Source organism: Protopterus annectens, chromosome 14.part0 (assembly GCF_019279795.1).
Source record: "Protopterus annectens isolate FY-2018-M chromosome 14.part0, PAN1.0, whole genome shotgun sequence".
NCBI lineage: Eukaryota > Metazoa > Chordata > Ceratodontiformes > Protopteridae > Protopterus > Protopterus annectens.
In genome coordinates this window covers 527,813,201-527,835,361 of record NC_056748.1, presented here as the reverse complement: position 1 = coordinate 527,835,361, position 22,161 = coordinate 527,813,201, and the positions used below count along the sequence as shown (strand labels likewise).

Sequence of the window (22,161 nt, the reverse complement as noted above, 5' to 3'; positions counted from 1 at the left end):
GGAAGGGATTGTGTCCACAGCACAAAGGGAAGCAATTGTGTCCACAGCACAAAGGGAAGTGATTGTGTCCACAGCACAAAGGGAAGTGATTGTGTCCACAGCACAAAGGGAAGGGATTGTGTCCACAGCACAAAGGGAAGGGACTGTGTCCCCAGCACAAAGGGAAGCAATTGTGTCCACAGCACAAAGGGAAGCGATTGTGCCCACAGCACAAAGGGAAGGGATTGTGTCCACAGCACAAAGGGAAGGGATTGTGTCCACAGCACAAAGGAAAGGGATTGTGTCCACAGCACAAAGGGAAGCGATTGTGTCCACAGCACAAAGGGAAGGGATTGTGTCCACAGCACAAAGGGAAGGGATTGTGTCCACAGCACAAAGGGAAGAGATTGTGTACACAACACAAAAGGAAGGGATTGTGTCCACAGCACAAAGGGAAAGGATTGTGTCCACAGCAAAAAGGGAAGCGATTGTGTCCACAGCACAAAGGGAAGGGTTTGTGTCCACAGCACAATAGGAAGTGATTGTGTCCACAGCACAAAGGGAAGGGATTGTGTCCACAGCACAAAGGGAAGCAATTGTGTCCACAGCACAAAGGGAAAGGATTGTGTCCACAGCACAAAGGGAAGGGATTGTTTCCACAGCACAAAGGGAAGGGATTGCATCCACAGCACTAAGGGAAGCGATTGTGCCCACAGCACAAAGGGAAGGGATTGTGTCCACAGCACAACGGGAAGGGATTGTGTCCACAGCACAAAGGGAAGCGATTGTGTCCACAGCACAAAGGGAAGGGATTGTGTCCACAGCACACAGGGAAGGAATTGTGTCCACAAAACTAAGGAAAAGGATTGTGTCCACAGCACAAAAGGATGGGATTGTGTCCACAGCACAAAGGAAGCGATTGTGTCCACAGCTCAAAGGGAAGGGATTGTGTCCACAGCACAAAGAGAAGTGATTGTGTCCACAGCACAAAGGGAAGCAATTGTGCCCACAGCACAAAGGAAAGGGATTGTGTCCACAGCACAAAGGGAAGCGATTGTGTCCACAGCCCAAAGGGAAGGGATTGTGTCCACAGCACAAAGGGAAGCGATTGTATCCACAGCACTAAGGGAAGCGATTGTGCCCACAGCACAAAGGGAAGGGATTGTGTCCACAGCACAATGGGAAGGGATTGTGTCCACAGCACAAAGGGAAGCGATTGTGTCCACAGCACAAAGGGAAGCGATTGTGTCCACAGCACAAATGTAAGGGACTGTGTCCACAGCACTTAAGGGAAGCAATTGTGTCCACAGCACAAAGGGAAGCGGTTATGCCCACAGCACAAAGGGAAGGGTTTGTGTCCACAGCAAAAAGGGAAGCGATTGTGTCCACAGCACAAAGGGAAGGGATTATGTCCACAGCAGACAGGGAAGGGATTGTGTCCACAAAACAAAGGAAAGTGATTGTGTCCACAGCACAAAAGGATGGGATTGTGTCCACAGCACAAAGGAAGTGATTGTGTCCACAGCTCAAAGGGAAGGGATTGTGTCCACAGCATAAAGGGAAGCAATTGTGTCCACAACACAAAGGGAAGAGATTGTGTCCACAGCACAAAGGGAAGGGATTGTGTACACAGCACAAAGGGAAGGGATTGTGTCCACAGCACAAAGGGAAAGGATTGTGTCCACAGCACAAAGGGAAGCGATTGTGTACACAGCACAAAGGGAAGGGATTGTGTCCACAGCACAAAGGGAAAGGATTGCATCCACAGCACAAAGGGAAGCGATTGTGTCCACAGCACAAAGGGAAGGGTTTGTGTCCACAGCACAAAAGGAAGCGATTGTGTCCACAGCACAAAGGGAAGGGATTGTGTCCACAGCACAAAGGGAAGCGATTGTGTCCACAGCACAAAGGGAAGCAATTGTGTCCACAGCGCAAAGGGAAGGGATTGTGTCCAACACAAAGGGAAGTGATTGTGTCCACAGCATAAAGGGAAGCGATTGTGTCCAGAGCACAAAGGGAAGGGATTGTGTCCACAGCACAAAGGAAAGCGAATGTGCCCACAGTACAAAGGGAAGGGATTATATCCACAGCACAAAGGGAAGGGATTGTGTCTACAGCACAAAGGGATGGGGTTGTGTCCACAGCACAAAGAGAAGTGATTGTATCCACAGCACAAAGGGAAGCAATTGTGCCCACAGCACAAAGGAAAGGGATTGTGTCCACAGCACAAAGGGAAGCGATTGTGTCCACAGCAAAAAGGGAAGGGATTGTGTCCACTGCACAAAGGGAAGCGATTGTATCCACAGCACAAAAGAAACTGATTGTGTCCACAGCACAAAGGGAAGGGACTGTGTCCACAGCATAAAGAGAAGGGTTTGTGCCCACATCACAAAGGGAAGCGATTGTGTCCACAGCACAAAGGGAAGGGATTGTGTCCACAGCACAAGGGGAAGCAATTGTGTCCACAGCACAAAGGGAAGTGATTGTGTCCACAGCACAAAGGGAAGTGATTGTGTCCACAGCACAAAGGGAAGGGATTGTGTCCCCAGCACAAAGGGAAGGGACTGTGTCCCCAGCACAAAGGGAAGCAATTGTGTCCACAGCACAAAGGGAAGCGATTGTGCCCACAGCACAAAGGGAAGGGATTGTGTCCACAGCACAAAGGGAAGGGATTGTGTCCACAGCACAAAGGAAAGGGATTGTGTCCACAGCACAAAGGGAAGCGATTGTGTCCACAGCACAAAGGGAAGGGATTGTGTCCACAGCACAAAGGGAAGAGATTGTGTACACAACACAAAAGGAAGGGATTGTGTCCACAGCACAAAGGGAAAGGATTGTGTCCACAGCAAAAAGGGAAAGGATTGTGTCCACAGCACAAAGGGAAGGGTTTGTGTCCACAGCACAAAGGGAAGTGATTGTGTCCACAGCACAAAGGGAAGGGATTGTGTCCACAGCACAAAGGGAAGCAATTGTGTCCACAGCACAAAGGGAAGGGATTGTGTCCACAGCACAAAGGGAAGGGATTGTTTCCACAGCACAAAGGGAAGGGATTGCGTCCACAGCACTAAGGGAAGCGATTGCGCCCACAGCACAAAGGGAAGGGATTGTGTCCACAGCACAACAGGAAGGGATTGTGTCCACAGCACAATGGGAAGGGATTGTGTCCACAGCACAAAGGGAAGGAATTGTGTCCACAAAACTAAGGAAAGGGATTGTGTCCACAGCACAAAAGGATGGGATTGTGTCCACAGCACAAAGGAAGCGATTGTGTCCACAGCTCAAAGGGAAGGGATTGTGTCCACAGCACAAAGAGAAGTGATTGTGTCCACAGCACAAAGGGAAGCAATTGTGCCCACAGCACAAAGGAAAGGGATTGTGTCCACAGCACAAAGGGAAGCGATTGTGTCCACAGCCCAAAGGGAAGGGATTGTGTCCACAGCACAAAGGGAAGCGATTGTATCCACAGCACAAAAGAAAGCGATTGTGTCCACAGCACAAAGGGAAGGGACTGTGTCCACAGCACACAGGGAAGGGTTTGTGCCCACAGCACAAAGGGAAGCAATTGTGTCCACAGCACAAAGGGAAGGGATTGTGTCCACAACACAAAGGGAAGCGATTGTGTCCACAGCACAAAGGGAAGCGATTGTGTCCACAGCACAAAGGGAAGGGATTGTGTCCACAGCACAAAAGGAAGGGATTGTGTCCACAGCACAAAGGGAAGGGATTGTGTCCCCAGCACAAAGGGAAGGGACTGTGTCCCCAGCACAAAGGGAAGCGATTGTGCCCACAGCACAAAGGGAAGGGATTGTGTCCACAGCACAAAGGGAAGGGATTGTGTCCACAGCACAAAGGGAAGCAATTGTGTCCACAACACAAAGGGAAGAGATTGTGTCCACAGCACAAAGGGAAGGGATTGTGTCCACAGCACAAAGCGAAGCGATTGCGTCCACAGCACAAAGGGAAGCGACTGTATCCACAGCACAAAGGGAAGGGATTGTGTCCACAGCACAAAGGGAAGGGATTGTGTCCACAGCACAAAGGGATGGGATTGTGTCCACAGCACAAAGAGAAGGGATTGTGTCCACAGCACAAAGGGAAGTGATTGTGTCCACAGCACAAATGGAAGTGATTTTGTCCACAACACAAAGGGAAGAGATTCTGTCCACAGCACAAAAGAAAGCAATTGTGTCCACAGCACAACAGGAAGGGATTGTGTCCAAAGCACAAAGGGAAGGGATTGTGTCTGTAATAAAATTCTGTATGAACAACTACTTTGCATCAGGCATAATAAGGGTTAAACTATCTTGTGTGCAAAGAAAGAATTTCTAAAAGAACTGTTTGACCTGTTTAAACAGGCTGACCATGAAAGAATGTGCAGATGTTAACCTGCAGTCTGAGAAAGAACAGAACTTGTAATTATCTTATGACCCTTGCACATTTCTGTCTTAACTGAAACTGACCCTTGCACATTTCTGTCTTAACTGAAACTGACCCTTGCATATTGCTGTCTTAACTGAAACTGACCCTTGCATATTTCTGTCTTAACTGAAACTCAATGTCTGATAAACATCTTGTTGAGTATGTATGTGTACGTGCAGAAGGGGCTATAAAAACCCCTGCAGTTTGTACAGAAGTTAGACTGCTAACATTCCACCATCGATGTGGCAGGTCTCCATGCATGTAAATAAAGCTTTTATTTGCTTATCGAAATCACTGTGTTTCTTCAGGCGAATGTTGAAGAAATAAGTTTTTCTTTTAACATTTTCTGGCGCCCAACGTGGGGCCACCTCTTCATGGTGCGAATCACACAAGAGGGACTGAAAACCTGTACAGGAAGGGAGAACGAATCACGGACTCCCTGATAAGTGAAAGACCTCCGACGAAATCTTGTCATAAATAGAGGCCAGTCACTCTTGATTCAATCCGCGAGACGGTGACGAACGAAAGAGCGGAAGACTCACAGCAAGGTAAGCTTTCCCTTTTTTTAATAACGGATAGGGGAAAAGGAAGGGACTAGTCATAAGGGACAATTGTTTGTTAAAAAAAAAAAAAGGACTGTCTTTAAGTAGAAAAATCTAAAGATAGGTAGAGATCTCAGGAAAAAGGAATATTTTCTCTTTTAAATAAGGGAAATGGGAACAGGAAATAGTTGCTGTTCAACAGAAAAACTGAAGTTAGTGAAGATGAACAACATATGTTTAAATTACATCCAAAAAATCTAAAATATTTAGACAAATGGAAGACGGAGTATCAGTTTTCAGGAAAATTAGATAAGTACCAGTGTCAGAGGTTGGTAAGGGACCTGTGCAGAGACGCAGGCAGTAGAGTAAAAGACCAAAAGAAGGTGGGTTTTCCACAGGCACAAAAATGGCTTGAGGAGGCAAATAAAATATATCTTAGTAAAAATATGGCTACAAAGGATGATTCAAGTGCAAAATCCATGTTTTTTGTTAACAAAGAAGATGACGAAACCACCGTACCTATTCGTCGTAATCCTTCAGCCCCGCCCTACCTCTTGGAAGAAGCGGCGGAGGGGGAAGGGGCGGCTGGGCCGCCACAATATCAGGAAAGTGAAAAAGAGAAGATCCCCTTCGCCATTTACCCTCCGTTACAACCCGTAATATTGCAGAAAACTCCTGGCACTTTCCTAGAGCTGCGAAACCGAAAGGTAGGGGGTGGTGAGTGGAGAGTAAAGGATAAGTCGGTGCCAGATAATGAGAGCGAATACCCTTTGATTCAGGTAGCAAACCCACAGGCAGGAATGGACGGACAGGGTCCTACAATCCTGGTTTACCACCCCTGGACTAAAGAAGACATTAGAAAGGCTGTAGAAGGAATCCCCCACCCAAAAGACAATATGAAGAAATTCGCAGATGACATGCACGGTATGCAAATAAGTTATAAACTTAATAGTATTGAAATTGAACAGGTACTCCGACAGATTTTAGGTCCTGACTGGCACCTTATCTGTGGAGATTGGGAACCTCTTACGGAGGACGAGGAGCCTCTTGGTCATGATACTGCAGAATTTGAGAGGCAACTTAAAAAGTTACTTGACCGGGTCGCAAAAAAATGGAAGGCACGTGCGAACTGGACACGCATTAATCAATGCGTACAGTCCGATGACGAGAAAGTAGATCATTACTTACAGTGTTTAACTGTTATTTTTAATGACCATAGTGGCATAGAAGTGCCCACTAATCAGGAGACAGACTCATCATATGAACAACAGTTAAAGAATGCCTTTTTGAAAGGGTGTAGATCTCCGATTAGTAATTTTATTACTAAACATATGATAGACCACAGAACAGCACAGTTACAACCACTGTTAGAATATGCTGGGCATGCGGAGAAGTATATAGCGGATAAAAAGAAGAAACAAGCACAGACCCTCACGGTTAATTCGGATGGCACGATTATGTTGCTGCAAGGTCAACCTAATAGGGGCAGAGGAAGGGGCAGAGGCAGGGGCAGGAAATGTAGGACACTCTGAGGATTACGAGGGAAGGGTAAGGAGGGGGGAATGTTTTAAGTGTGGTAAGAAAGGACATTTTGCAAGAGATTGTCATAGCTTGGGACAACCGGGTGCCTCACAGGCACCGGCGCAGTCCTCAGCATGACTATATGACGGTGAGGAAGGGTGGCCAGGGCCACTGGATGAAATTATGGAAGGTTATGAGGAGGAGAACGAAGAGACCAAAGGGGAATGTGCAGGATGGGAACATGAGCAAAGCAGTTTTTCTGCTGATGGAGAATATCAAGTTGTCAACTTGACAGCATTAGCGTCAACTATGCAACTGGAGGAGCAACCTGTGATTAGTTTGCAGGTTGAAGGGCAAGAAGTAGAATTCTTGTGTGATTCAGGAGCAACTAGGACCTTGCTAAAACATACTGCTGTGCCATCTGATGCAGCCACGAGTGATTATGTATTAGTAAAAGTGGCAAATGGACGGATTTATAAAGAACCGCTGTCTCGACTGCTGTGGTTCATAGACCCTCAAACAAACCAGACCATTAGGCTTCGTGTAATTATTTCACATATTTGCCCTGTTAATTTGTTAGGAAGGGACCTAATGCATGTTTTTGGTATAGCAGCAGTCCCCACAGCCCATGGTATACAGGCCAAGCGAGTACAACTTGAAGCTGCATTTTTGCAAGAAGGACAGGAAGATTTACATTACTGGTACAGTAATGATTTGGTCTCTACAGGTCCTCAAAGCGTAACAAATGACTTACTAAATTTGGCTTTAAGTAAGTATGGTCATCAACCACCAGTGAAGGCAGAACAGTTGCACTGTACAATGTACTATAGAAAATTGATAGGTCCTGATACGGTATATGAACCATTGTTTTTTAAATATAAAATCACGAAGATTGTTTTAAAGCAACTGTACTGGGATAAATTAGGAAACTCTGCAGCCACATGCAGTCTCACGAAAGATATGCTAGCTCTTTTTAGGAGTAATCTTACAGCGCATGTATCTGTAACGAAAGAGGAAGAACAGGCTTGGGTCTCTGTAGGTAAAAAGGTAACGGAATGGAGTACCTTGTCGGAAGAACAGTTACAAAGCAGGGGGGTTCAGGTACAAAAGTTGAATTGGGTTACGCAGGCTAGACCTACAGTACATTTGAGGGAAGATAGGGCATTGCCCAGCTGACTTTTCATGCTGAGTCCGCAAGAAGAAAATGATTTGTGGACTATACCACAGTCTTTGTGGTCGACTGGGCAGCATGATATAGGATTAATGAAAACAGCAGATGCGGTCAAAATCACACCTAAAACTGATTACAGACCACACAAATGACAGTACCCGTTGAGCAAAATAGCAGAAGGAGGAATTTTTCTGGTAATTGAAGCATTACTACGGGCAGGGGTCTTGATCCCATGCGCAGATTCACCATGTAATACACCTTTGTTTCCAGTAAGGAAGCCGGACGGAACCTGGAGGATGGTACAGGATTTACAGGCTGTTAATGCAGCCATAGTACCAAGGGCCCCAGTAGTTCCAGATCCGTCTGTCCTACTGAATGATATCCTTCCTACAGACCAATATTTTACAGTTATTGATATCAGTAATGCATTTTTCTCTATCCCATTACATGAGGATAGCAGGTTTTGGTTCGCCTTTACATTTATGGGCAAACGTTACACATACACACGATTACTTCAAGGTTACTGTGAAAGTCCTACTGTATTTTCTCAAGAAATGTCAGCGAACCTGGCTCAATTTTCACCGAAGCATGGAAGCCATCTATTGCTGTACGTAGACGACATCCTGCTGGCTGCCCCTACAGAATCTGCCTGTAAAACGGACTTCCTGCAGCTTCTACATTTTTTAACAGAAGAAGGACACAAGGTAAATAAGTCTAAATTACAATTTTGTAAACTAGAGGTACGCTATTTGGGTTATTTAATATCTAACCAAGGCAGGCAACTTGATGGTACTAGAAAGGAAGCTATTCCCCAGGCCCTTATGCCCCTCAAAAAAAGGAAATGATGTCATTTTTGGGGATTACTAACTTTTGCCGTAGTTGGATACCTAACTATGCTGAGGAAGTAGGTCATTTATCGGATCTGATCTTTGCACTCCCAATGGCGGCAAATGATCCCATTTCTTGGACGGATAGGTCCATTCAAGCATTTACTCAGATCAAACAATTGATAACAAGTTCAGCAGTTCTAGGTTTCCCTGATTATTCCAAACCTTTTATTCAGACTGTGGACTGTAAAGGCGGATACATGACATCCGTCCTGTTGCAGTCGCATGGGGACAAACTTAGACCCCTGGCTTTTTATTCGAGTAAACTGGACGCTGTCGCACGATCATTACCACACTGCGTGCAGGCGGTGGTGGCGGCTGCATTGGCCATTCAAGCTTCGGCGACACTTATTTTATTTCATCCACTGACCTTGCGAGTACTGCATTCGGTAGCAGTGATTCTGCTGCAGGATAAGTTAACTTTTCTATCTCCAAGCAGACACTTATCGTGTATGACTATTTTGTTGTCTCAACCTCACATGACTATAGAACGATGTACTACCCTAAACCTGGCTACTCTCCTCCCCACACCGGCTGATGGAACTCCACATGTGTGCCTGGACATGATTCATGCGAATGTTTTACCTAGACCCGACCTCAAGGATCAACCCTTACCGAGTTCTGACTGGACCTTATTTGTTGATAGGTCGGCCCGTAAAAATGAGATAGGTAACACCCAAGTAGGTTATGCAGTAACAACTGGTACACACATCATAGAAGCTAATCCTCTCCCCAGGAACTTGTCCGCACAAGCAGCGGAATTGATTGCTTTGACCAGGGCATGCACTTTGTCGGAAGGTAAAGCAGCCACTATCTATACAGATAGTCAGTATGCTTTTTCTACGGTGCATGTCTTTGCCCAGCAATGGAAAAATAGGGGAATGGTCACTGCTTCGGGAAAAGAAATCATGCATAAAATCCTAATCTTAGATCTTTTACAAGCTATCCAACTACCTAGCAGGCTAGCAATTTGCAAATGTGCAGCTCACACTAGTGTTAAAGATCCGGTAGCATTAGGGAATGCCCTAGCTGATAAGACCGCAAATGAAATTGCTTTAACAGTGTCCACAGCACAAAGGGGAGGGATTGTGTCCACAGCACAAAGGGAAGGGATTGTGTCCACAGCACAAAGGTAAGGGATTGTGTCCACAGCACAAAGGGAAGCAATTGTGTCCACAGCACAAAGGGAAGGGATTATGTCCAACACAAAGGGAAGGGATTCTGTCCACAGCACAGAGGGAAGCAACTGTGTCCACAGCACAAAGGGAAGGGATTGTGTCCAACACAAAGGGAAGCGATTGTGTCCACAGCACAAAGGGAAGCGATTGTGTCCAGAGCACAAAAGGAAGGGATTGTGTCCACAGCATAAAGGAAAGCAAATGTGTCCACAGTACAAAGGGAAGGGATTATATCCACAGCACAAAGGGAAGGGATTGTGTCTACAGCACAAAGGGATGGGATTGTGTCCACAGCACAAAGAGAAGTGATTGTGTCCACAGTACAAAGGGAAGTGATTGTGCCCACAGCACAAAGGAAAGGGATTGTGTCCACAGCACAAAGGGAAGGGATTGTGTCCACAGCACAAAGGTAAGGGATTGTGACCACAGCACAAAGGGAAGCAATTGTGTCCACAGCACAAAGGGAAGGGATTGTGTCCAACACAAAGGGAAGGGATTCTGTCCACAGCACAGAGGGAAGCAATTGTGTCCACAGCACAAAGGGAAGGGATTGTGTCCAACACAAAGGGAAGCGATTGTGTCCACAGCACAAAGGGAAGCAATTGTGTCCAGAGCACAAAAGGAAGGGATTGTGTCCACAGCACAAAGGAAAGCGAATGTGTCCACAGTACAAAGGGAAGGGATTATATCCACAGCACAAAGGGAAGGGATTGTGTCTACAGCACAAAGGGATGGGATTGTGTCCACAGCACAAAGAGAAGTGATTGTGTCCACAGCACAAAGGGAAGTGATTGTGCCCACAGCACAAAGGAAAGGGATTGTGTCCACAGCACAAAGGGAAGCGATTGTGTCCACAGCCCAAAGGGAAGGGATTGTGACCACAGCCCAAAGGGAAGCGATTGTATCCACAGCACAAAAGAAAGCGATTTTGTCCACAGCACAAAGGGAAGGGACTGTGTCCACAGCACAAAGGGAAGGGTTTGTGCCCACAGCACAAAGGGAAGCGATTGTGTCCACAGCACAAAGGGAAGGGATTGTGTCCACAGCACAAAGGGAAGCGATTGTGTCCACGGCACAAAGGGAAGCGATTGTGTCCACGGCACAAAGGGAAGTGAATGTGTCCACAGCACAAAGGGAAGGGATTGTGTCCACAGCACAAAGGGAAGGGATTGTGTCCACAGCACAAAGGGTAGGAACTGTGTCCCCAGCACAAAGGGAAGCAATTGTGTCCACAGCACAAAGGGAAGGGATTGTGCCCACAGCACAAAGGGAAGGGATTGTGTCCACAGCACAAAGGGAAGGGATTGTGTCCACAGCACAAAGGGAAGCAATTGTGTCCACAACACAAAGGGAAGAGATTATGTCCACAGCACAAAGGGAAGGGATTGTGTCCACAGCACAAAGGGAAGCGATTGTGTCCACAGCACAAAGGGAAGCGACTGTATCCACAGCACAAAGGGAAGGGATTGTGTCCACAGCACAAAGGGAAGGGATTGTGTCCACAGCACAAAGGGATGGGATTGTGTCCACAGCACAAAGAGAAGGGATTGTGTCCACAGCACAAAGGGAAGTGATTGTGTCCACAGCACAAAGGGAAGGGATTTTGTCCACAACACAAAGAGAAGGGATTGTGTCCACAGCACAAAAGAAAGCAATTGTGTCCACAGCACAACAGGAAGGGATTGTGTCCACAGCACAAAGGGAAGGGACTGTGTCCACAGCACAAAGGGAAGTGATTGTGTTTACAGCACAAAGGGAAGGGATTGTGTCCACAGCACAAAGGGAAGTGATTGTGTCCACAGCAAAAATGGAAGGGATTGTGTCCACAGCACAAAGGGAAGCGATTGTGTCCACAACACAAAAAGAAGAGATTGTGTCCACAGCACAAAGGGAAAGGATTGTGTCCACAGCACAAAGGGAAGTGATTGTGTCCACAGCACAAAGGGAAGGGATTGTGTCCACAGCACAAAGGGAAGCGATTGTGTCCACAGCACAAAGGGAAGGGATTGTGTCCACAGCACAAAGGGAAGGGATTGTTTCCACAGCACAAAGGGAAGGGATTGCGTCCACAGCACTAAGGGAAGCGATTGTGCCCACAGCACAAAGGGAAGGGATTGTGTCCACAGCACAACGGGAAGGGATTGTGTCCACAGCACAAAGGGAAGCGATTGTGTCCACAGCACAAAGGGAAGGGATTGTGTCCACAGCACAAACGGAAGGGACTGTGTCCACAGCACATAAGGGAAGCAATTGTGTCCACATCCCAAAGGGAAGCGGTTGTGCCCACAGCACAAAGGGAAGGGTTTGTGTCCACAGCACAAAGGGAAGCGATTGTGTCCACAGCACAAAGGGAAGGGATTGTGTCCACAGCACAAAGGGAAGGGGTTGTGATTGTCTAGAGAGCAAAGGGTATGACATATGAGGAAATACTAAAAGAGTGCAACACCTTTCCTCTTGAAAAGTGAAGAGATGAGGGAGATGATATTGTTAACTAATACACTAAGGGGAAACATGATGAGATAGTTACTGAAAGGAAGGGTAGTAGAGGTAGGAAGGACCTGCAGATCAAGGGAACAGAACACAATTTAATTTTAGCATGAGAAAGTCCTTTTCAAAGATAGCGTGGCTGTCATTTGGAATTAATTTCCAGAAAGGATGGTAAAAGCTGAATTGTTTAAGGTTTTTAAGTCAGCTTGTGACTAACTGCAACATTTAGGCACACTAAACTGATTCACAGCCTCACATGACACTTTTCAAGTCGTTTGTTATGTTGTGTTAAACTGTGTTACACAGCATTATATTATGTGCCATTTGTCATGTCAAGCATACCTCAAAAATCTCTGTTTTTACAGAACATCCCTAATCTTGCCTCGAAATTTTATCTTGTCCCTCATAATATTTTTCGTTTTCTGATAAATTACTGAGTATTACAGTCAGTCGATAATGGCAGACATTAGAGCCTGAAACTGCTTCTTGTATACAGAATGCTTTTTGATGCAAACCTCTTGTGCTATTAATTTTCTTAAGAGAATTAGAGTAATATTTAAAAAGTGGCCCCGGTTTCATGCCTTTATCCTCCCATTATCTTTAGCTTTGTCCAGAATTCTTGAGCAAAGAAGTTGACAGGTATAATGTCATGTCATGCTGTGTTACATTATGTTTCATCACTTTACATGTTATGGATGGTGGTTCTTAAGTTCATGCACTTCATGGAGAAAGTGAATGGACTGATGCCAGAAATGACATTGGTAAATAGAGAAGGTTAAGGGGTTATTGAGAATATTGAGGAAAAACAAACAAGTTAAATGTCCAATGTGTAAAAATATTTATACAGTACATTTGTTCATGGGGACAAAATGCCTCCCATCCCTAAGGGACAACCCTCGCATCTAACTTTTAATATGTGAACTGCACAGTTGTTGCATGGAGAAGTACACCCCTCCTTTGCAGTGATGCTGTTTGCAAACAGACTGCATAAATGCATGCCAAGAACCACGTGTTGCACAATGTAATTTCACAAAAGTAGTCTGGTAACACTTTTCGACTAAGGATGCATCTGTTTCTTTGTAGAGACTGCAGATGTTATGCTTAAACTACTGAGGAACTGTTAAGATTGGCAAATCATGTTGTTCAAAGCTGTATACCTCACAGAAAGAAAATAATTTTACCAATGTCTTTCATCTGCCTTCATTCCCCAGGGAACCGTCATAGCAAAATTGATTGTGCACGATGCAGACTCGACTCCGATCTTCCCCAAAGACAGCAGCAGTAAAAAATACACAGGCACCTTAATAACAAATGATGCATGGATTCGGGAATCATTTCGTCTGGACCACAATATAATGGAGACTTACTTCACTACCAACAGGAACGAAGTACGAGGAACCCTCCATGAATTCAGTAAGCTTCTTTCATCAAAAAAGAAGTGCTTTTTTTTAAGTGTAGGACATGTAGTATTTGAAAATTATTTCCAGACTTCTTAGTAGTTCAGTTCTTTGCTCTGAAATTGTGTCAGACTAAATATTTAGAAAAATCATTGCGTAGCATTTCTGACAGTTGTCAAGTGTCACCGAAAAGGAAGAGCTGAATAATCAGTTTGTTGTCTTTCATACTACCCATATTGTCTAAGGTTTTACTTTACTTCTGATTCAGCATCAGCTTTCTCTGTTTTGAGTTATTACCAAAATAATATAAGATGTTCAAGGTTTGATTTAAAATTTATCCTCCAGAAAGTTTTGTAAATCAGTAAAATTAATTTTGCTTTCCACAGTCTATTTTTCCTAAAAATATATTATTTTCTCATTCTTTGAAAATCACTTGTATTTCTTGTTCACTGTACTTGAAATACATATTATAACTGGTTGGCTGATCACATCAAATGTATTTGCTTGTTCTAAAGAGCTAACATCTTTGAACTTAAGAGTAACTCAAGAGATCATTTCTGTTTATTACATTTTAAGAAGAAAACACTTGCTATAACCCTATCCCCCTTGTTATTTTCAGTAGTACATGTTTATCTCTTACTTGCAGGGGGATAGGGGGGATGAAAATAACAAGGAGGTGTACAGCTCATATTTTCGACTTTATTTCAGCAAGCAGTCAACATTTCAACAAATCTAAAATACACAAAATATTCCTTTTCCACTCTTATTAACAAACGTTTCATGCCTTTCCTTATTATAACAGGAACTGTCAAACACCCAAAGAATTTAGATTAAAGTTGACTAAAGCATCTGCTAAAGCTGGTGGCAGACAGGGTAAAGCCCTGACCATTGCTGAGGTATCCCGGTTAGATTAGTGGCTCAGCTGTATCATAGCACTGTGAGAGAAGGGTAGGCATGCCCATCCTGAGGTGAAGTATAGCCAAATCCATACTGCATATATACTCTTGGAGGGGGTGCATTAAGCTCATCAAACCATAGATGAGTGTTAAACTTCACAGTGAGTGTGTGGGAGTATACACTTTTGTGGGGGAGACATTGCCAGCCTCTGTGGTGACATAGCTCACCCACCCTTCTCCAAGGAGGGTGACGTTAGGTGAGAATATATACCCTCTGTGAAGACTGGTAGAGATGAGTGAAGGCTGCCAGCCTAGCCAGATAGAATTGTGCAGATAATTCTATCATTTGTAAATATGAATGTTGAACTTAAAACAATGTGGCAACATTGCCATCTGCTGTAAAGAAAGCTAAGTCAAGCATTTCTTGTTGGTCCTTTGAAATTAAAATTATTTCATGACTGCCTTTGATGTTTTACAAGTCGTCTACAGTCCGGCTAGATGAAGTCTTCCTGCCTATTGTTTTAAGGCTAAAGTTAATGACCAGAATTTACATATGGAATGTCCTTTATTGCTCTAAGTGTAAAAGAATGTAAATGCAGTTTGTCAGCCTGGGAACTCCAAGAAGTGTAAAAAGATGATGTAATGTTTTAGCAGAACTGCAGTTTCAATTTAAACATTGAGAACCAGAGATTATTATAGCAATAATAATGCTGGATTTACCCACAGTTGGCGTGGTTTGGTCCCGGCTAGCCCAAGGGACCAAACAAAGACAACCGTGGGTAAATCCAGCATTACCCACACCCAGAAGTGGTTATTGCTATTATATATTATTTAAGAAAAGAAAAACTACTTTTCTTAAATAATGGCATTGTATATCGCCTCTTTGCTGCCCTTCCGCAGCTGTCTGGTGTTCCACAGGTTCTGATGTACTGCGATGCTCACGCAGTACATCAGAGTTGGCAAAAGCAACGGAGAACGCAAGATCTCCGTTGCTTTTGCTATGTTAAATGGGTTTAACATAGCGAGACAGTTTTAAAATAAGCAACGGAGATCTCCGCTGTTTATTTGTCTCGCCATGTTAAACTCATTTAACATAGCGAGACAGGTTTAAAAAGCAACGGAGATCGCAAGATCTCCATTGCTTTTACACTGTGTCGCTATGTTAAAGGAGTTTAACATAGCGAGACAGCTTTAAAAGCAACGGAGATCTCCGCTTTTTTAAATCTGTGTCGCTATGTTAAACTTTTAACATAGCGAGATTAGTTAACGGAAAAAGTCCGGGCGACCGGACCTTTTTCCGTTAGTATATTGAGGGATTTACAACGGGCACGCTGGTTGGGCTGGCCAATCACCGTGCACGTTTTAGATTAGGCATTGTATAATAAGCAGTTTTGACTTGATTATCCAACTCAGCACTCTGCCTTGCTCTATGTAAGTAAGTTATTTTAGACTTTTGTTTTCTTTTAGAGAGCTAGAAATTCGAAAGTTTAGACTAAGTGTTTTTCTGTGATGTCAGAACTGTACTACTGATTTATTTTAAGTATTTCTGTGTGATCTCTGAACTCTTTTGACTAGCACTGTGTAGTAGAAAGTATTGTCTTGTGTTTTTAATTATTTATTATTAAATATTTTAAAACCTTTTAACTGTGGCTGGTTTGTGTAGAAATAAGTTAAGCTCTAGAGTACATTGCATATTTATAGAGTTTACTGTCCAAGTCACTTCAAATAAGCCTTGACTGATTAGTCACACTTACCAATTGGATAATAATATTGCACAGTAATAATTGGACACCCTTTTAAAGGGCCTTTGAGTAGCTGATAAATATTAGCTGGGTGGTGGCAGTAATTACTACCGTATAGTCTGGGTAAAAGGGGCACAGCTGGAAAACCTGTGCCAGCCTTCCCCAGAAGTGTCTGTGTGGTTGTGTAAACTCTTATCTCAAAGTATGTGTGTGTCAGCTACTTGGGCAGGGACCCAAAGCACTGGTTGGACAGAAAGGGTGCTGGAAATTTTAGCTTGCTCAGCTCGGCTGAGAACTGGACCCTATAGCTGTGCCAGTGGGGAGTCTTATTGGGGACCTGGAGAGCAAGGGAGCGACCAGCCCCAGACTGACTGTGATCTCTGTGTGCTCTTAAGGGAAATTGCACTTTACTGTGTGTATTTGTTATCCTTTCCTCATATATGAGACACCCTCTCTGGTGTTAGTGGTGAGGATTGAGGATCCTTGATTGCTGGGCCAGGGCACGGGTGTCACACCTTCATTACCAGTATACCAGTAAGGACACAAAGTATCCTCATTGTAGCGTGTTGATGAATTTCCCCTGGCAGCTCTTGTTATATTTGGCACCCACCCACAAAAAGCTACCCTTACTTCCGTTTTCAAAATTTGGTTGAACTTAAGCATACTTATGTAAATATTGTATATACTTCTTAATATGGGACTGTTTTCTCTCACCAGTGTATATAATATAATATAATATCATTAATTTACTTATTAATTTGTATCTGGTTTACTTCTGTATCTTGCATAACTAAGTTATTGTTTTATTCTTACTTGTATTTTTTTGTATCTACACTGTATTCTGGGCAGTGACTGTAATGAGCCTATTATGACCCACTCTACTATCCTGATTAACAAACTTAAATTAATTAATTAAATAAACAGCATCCCAACGTGATGTCGGTCTTTAAGCAACAGGACAGGTTGTGAAATTTTTTACACAACATATAGTGCTTAATCAGCTCTTACTTTTAAACCCCTACTGCTTGCAAGTAAAATAAAAAAGTATAAACCATGGCCTGCAAAACAATTTCTCCTTACAAATTTGCAATGTCTAAAATGTTTAACTGGTTACTCAGTTCAGTGTTGTTTTAGCCTATGTCTTAAGAAAAATATAATGCCCCATGTTTTTATTGTATGTTTGTGGTGTTTTGAAATGCTAATAACCCCTTTATATTACACACAAATTGCAATGAGGTTACTATCTGCCTGCAGTTAGTGACATTTTAAGCAACTATCAGAAAAATCAGATAAATAAATAAATGTGATTATACTGGTTTAACTATATCACAGTTAATGTTGTGTGAACTTTGTTATTGATTTTTGATTATCGCTGCATACCTTTTTAAACTTTAGCTAAAGCATATGTAGAACAAATTAGTACTACATAACAAAATGCTGGTCTCTGACATTTTTAACAGATTTTAAAACTTGTAAGCTACCTTTGTGCAATACAGCAACTGTTATAACAAAGAGGGACTTTAATGAACATGACCGAACTGTTACTGGTATAACATTCTGTTAATCTTGTCTTGATTGCCCTCTTGAGACCATTAGTAGTTTGCAGTTACTACACTGAGAATATTAACTGAGTCGCTAACTGGTTATCGATAGTAGAGTAGCTATTATTACTTTTATTACTTGCTGATTTTTATTAAGTGTAATAGGTAATAAATATACACCATAAAAATACACTTCCGTAACTTCATGAAACAATACACCAGATTCTATGAATGTACACACCTCTCAACCTTTTAGCGGAAGAAATCTGGACAAAGCCAAAAACAATGGGGAGGGAGAAAAAAGACTTATTGCTCTTATAAATTTAGAAAACTGATAGAATAACAAGGTTTGCATTACTCTGCATTTTCTGAAGTGTATGAAGTCTGAATCTCAATTGTCTTTTAATATTTAGTAGCTTCAGTCTTCAATGATTTATCTGAAAACCACACATTTTATGAGGAAGAGACCAAACATCTGAGGCAAAAATCTGGAATTTTTTTGAAAATCTGGACATTTGAGAGGTATGAGAGTATTATACTATTTTTTTTAATATCATTATAGGAAGGTCATAAAGAATTTCTTTACTGCTGGCTTTTTTCCAGATCTGGAGAGAACATTTCATTTAAAGCTGTAATGGCTGCTCGGAATTTTTTTCCAAAATAAATTAAAAAGATGCCCTTATAATTCTCCAACACTTTCTTCACATTATGTTTTATGTTATTGTTCCTTTTGCTTTATAAATATTGTTGCTAACCCTTACTAAGAGTAGATTAGCACAGATGGCCAAGGCTGTAAGATCTTACCAGGTGCCTGCCTGTCTATGATTCTGTCAGCTTCCAGTTACAAAACACATGAACCAAAGTGAGCCATTTTGTCAGAGAGAGTTCCTGGTCATTGTTGAAAAGTAGCAGTTGTCTTTAGTGGCTTACCTAGTTAATGAATCATTTATTTATTTATTGGCATAAACAACAATAAATAAATGAATAAATAAAAATGCTGCCATTAAAAAAATGATCTTGTAGGTTGAATATTCTAAAGACAACAGTTGTCAGCTTGCAGCCCCAGTGTTCCCTAATTTTAATGTTAAACCATTTATATATCTCTCTGCCCTGGTTTAGCAGCTATATGAATGCAATCCTTGCTACTTCAGAAGTCATGTCAGTGAATGTATGTTGCATGCATTTCATATTTCTGTTATGCGGTTAATCTGTTCAGAATTCTTTTTGACATAACAATCTTGTCAGAAAGGCCATTACAATTATATGGTACCTTTTCCAGGAAAAAATGTCTCCCTTGTGTCTCCCTTGAGTCATCCACCTTGTATGTTCAAACTACGATCATCTACTCTTATAAATCTCTTTACCCGGAAAATCATACTGTAATTTCAGTTGATGCACTCAAATGTTTATAAAGGGACATATATGTAGTATACCTTTAAAGAAGCAGAGTAACCTGGCCACATAAGCCATGTGACTGTGAGGGTCTTGTCACTTGTGAGCAAATCTTCCAAGATGTAGTACGTCTGTCTTTTCACTCGTGTGTTCTGCATTCTATGAACAAACATGTCTTTTAGAAAAGGAATGTGAGCACTTGGGCTTAGAAAACCAAACAACTTCCCTCTGTATTATTTATTTAATAAAGACTATATCATTGTTTGTTTTATTATATTTATTTATTTGTGTATTTATTTATTTGTTTGTTTATTTATTTATGTATTTATTTATTTATTTATTTATTTATTTTGTGGTTTCTGCTAATGACCATGTACCTTCTTTGTTGCCTTCCTCTGAAGTGTGTCCATCCTGTGTATGTGTTCTAAAGACAATGCTTGCAGAATTTAAATGGGGCCTTTCCATGTCTGTAAATAATGGTAACTGGTAACAGAGCTGTAGCAAAGAAGCTTGACACCCCCACCAATCATTTAAAAACAGTTTGATAGTTTTCAAGCTATCAATTAAGCAAGTATAGACAGCCTGTAAACTGGTTAATAGGCAGCAGTCTTTCTGGACACATTCAGGGTAGAAGGTCGTAGTTTGAACATGCATGGTGGATAACACAAGGGAAACACAAGGAAGACATTTTATCCTAGAAAGGGTACCATAAAATTGCAATGGCCTTTCTGACAAGATTGTTATGTCAAAACGTAATGATATTCTGAACAGATTAATCACATAAAAATAGGAAATGCATGTAACATACATTCACTGCATGACTTCTGAAGTAGTGAGGATTGTCCTTTTCTGCAAGGTAATGTAACTAATGATAGTTTGACCAACAGTTTACAAGCTGTTAGACTTTTTTTTTTTTTTTAGGTTTGGCACCCCCTATAAGTTGACCCTCAGGCTAGATGTCCTGTTTTTCCTAACCTTGATACAACACTGAGTGATAATGTGATCAACTCTTGTTTCTTTGACTAATCACTTCATAGGATATAGTACCACATCCTCAAGAGTAACATGATAACATATTTTCCTGAGTGTGTCCAGAAAGACTGATACTTAATAACCATTTTATGGCAACAGTTCCAAATAAATAACTTTTTCTGCTGTTTTTGTATTCAGTGGAAATGGAACAAAATGTTTGTGTACAAATAAAAGGGAAAAAAATCGGTTCTTTCACTGCTTTTCTTAAATTGCTCATACAGTTAAGAAAAATATATCTAAGTTACTTTATTGCTGAGTTGCAACCTGGTGAGAAATTAGAAGTTATGTACTCACCATAACGTTCCATCTGAGTAGGTGTATTCATTTGTCTGCAACCTGTGGGTTATGGATCCGACATTGGATGCGAACCGGCATGGTTTTCCAGCTATGGATCCGAGCTCTCAGCTCCTCCCCTCACCCATAATGCCCTACTCTCCCTACATGACCTCAGATCGAGTTTGCCATCAAAAGAAATACCCTAAAAAGGGTAACACATAATATGCAGGAAACTGATAAGGCCAGGGGGATAGGAGGGCGGGATGGTTGCAGACAAATGAATACACCTACTCAGATGGAACGTTATGGTGAATACATAACTTCTAAATCTGAAGTAGGAGATTCATTTGTCTGCAACCTGTGGGACAGAGTCCCCAGCTACCAAAATCTTGGGTGGCCATCATGGAAGGATATTCCGGAGCACCGCGGAGCCAAAGGATGCTCTACCTCTAGAAAGATGTAATATCCAACTTGTAGTGGGAAATAAAGGTATGAGATGAAGCCCAAGTGGCTGCTGAACAAATATCATCCAGAGGAATCCTAGCCTTAAAGGCCGCTGATGTAGAAACTGACCGGGTTGAATGGGCATGTACTCCCTCTGGTGCGGGCCTTCCAGAAGCTTGATAAGCCAATAAGATGCACTGCGAAATCCAGCGTGATAATGAGACTTTGGAAATTGGCTTGCCCAAATTGAATTTAGCAAAGGAAATAAACAACTGGTCGGATTGCCTATGACCAGCTGTCCTGTTCAGATAAAATCTAAGTTGCCTGTGAACATCTAAGGAATGAAGCTTGTATTCACCCTTGTTTTGATATTTAGGAAAGAAAACAGGGAGGTTAATGGATTGATTAATATTTGCTTCAGAAGCTACCTTAGGAAGAAAGGACGGGTTGGTCCTGAGGTATACACGGTCCGGATGAAAGACCAAGTAAGGAGGCTTGGCTGATAAGGCTTGAAGTTCTGAAACTCTCTTGGCCGAGGTAATGGCTACTAAAAGGCCGCCTTGAAAGATAAAAATTTCAGATCTACCGTCAGAGGTTCAAGGGGAGCGGTCAAGGCCTGAAGGACCAAAGAAAGGTCCCAAGGAGGAACCACTTGCTTTACAGGGGCCTGAGAAGAAAAGTACCTTTAGGAAAATCTTACACAATTTGGCAGACATCAGTGGACTGGATTCGTGACCAATATGATAATGAGAAATTGCCGCAAGTTGCACTTTGACCGTGGAACTGCTGGCACCATCATTAAAAAGAGTGGTTAAGAAGTCAAGCACCAGAGGAAGGGGAACTGTGAAGGGGTTTAGACCTTGCCGCTCCGCCCAAATGGAGAACCGTTTCCACTTGCTGCGGTAAACTTTCCTGGTAGATGGTTTATGAGCCGCTACCAGGATGGCCTTAACTGGAGACGAAATACCGGGAGTCCTGATCAGGAGTGGAACTGGAGCAGCCAAGCAGTCAGCTTCAGGTTGTCCAGATTCGGGGTTAATAGATGGGATGGGTGAGATATCAGATCCAGAATGGGATCTAGAATCCAAGGAGGATTCACCGAGTGAGACCTTAGGAAGGGGAACCAGATCTGTCGAGGCCAGAATGGGGCAATGAGAATCATTCTGCACGCCAACCGAGAGGCTTTCTGAAGAACTTGGAGCATCAGAGGCAAAGGGGGGTAAGCATAAAGAAGACCGGGAGGCCAAGCATGCACCA

The 22,161-nt window shown here is 42.7% G+C and overlaps 1 protein-coding gene across 1 annotated transcript in view; it reads left to right on the top strand.

Annotated features, from left to right (window-relative positions):
- Positions 1-22,161, top strand: part of RET (ret proto-oncogene) — a 314,327-nt gene that overhangs the window by 24,916 nt on the left and 267,250 nt on the right. The window contains exon 3 of the mRNA XM_044056282.1: positions 13,396-13,597. Coding sequence (XP_043912217.1) covers positions 13,396-13,597 — 202 coding nt within the window. The remainder of the gene's footprint in view (positions 1-13,395; positions 13,598-22,161) is intronic.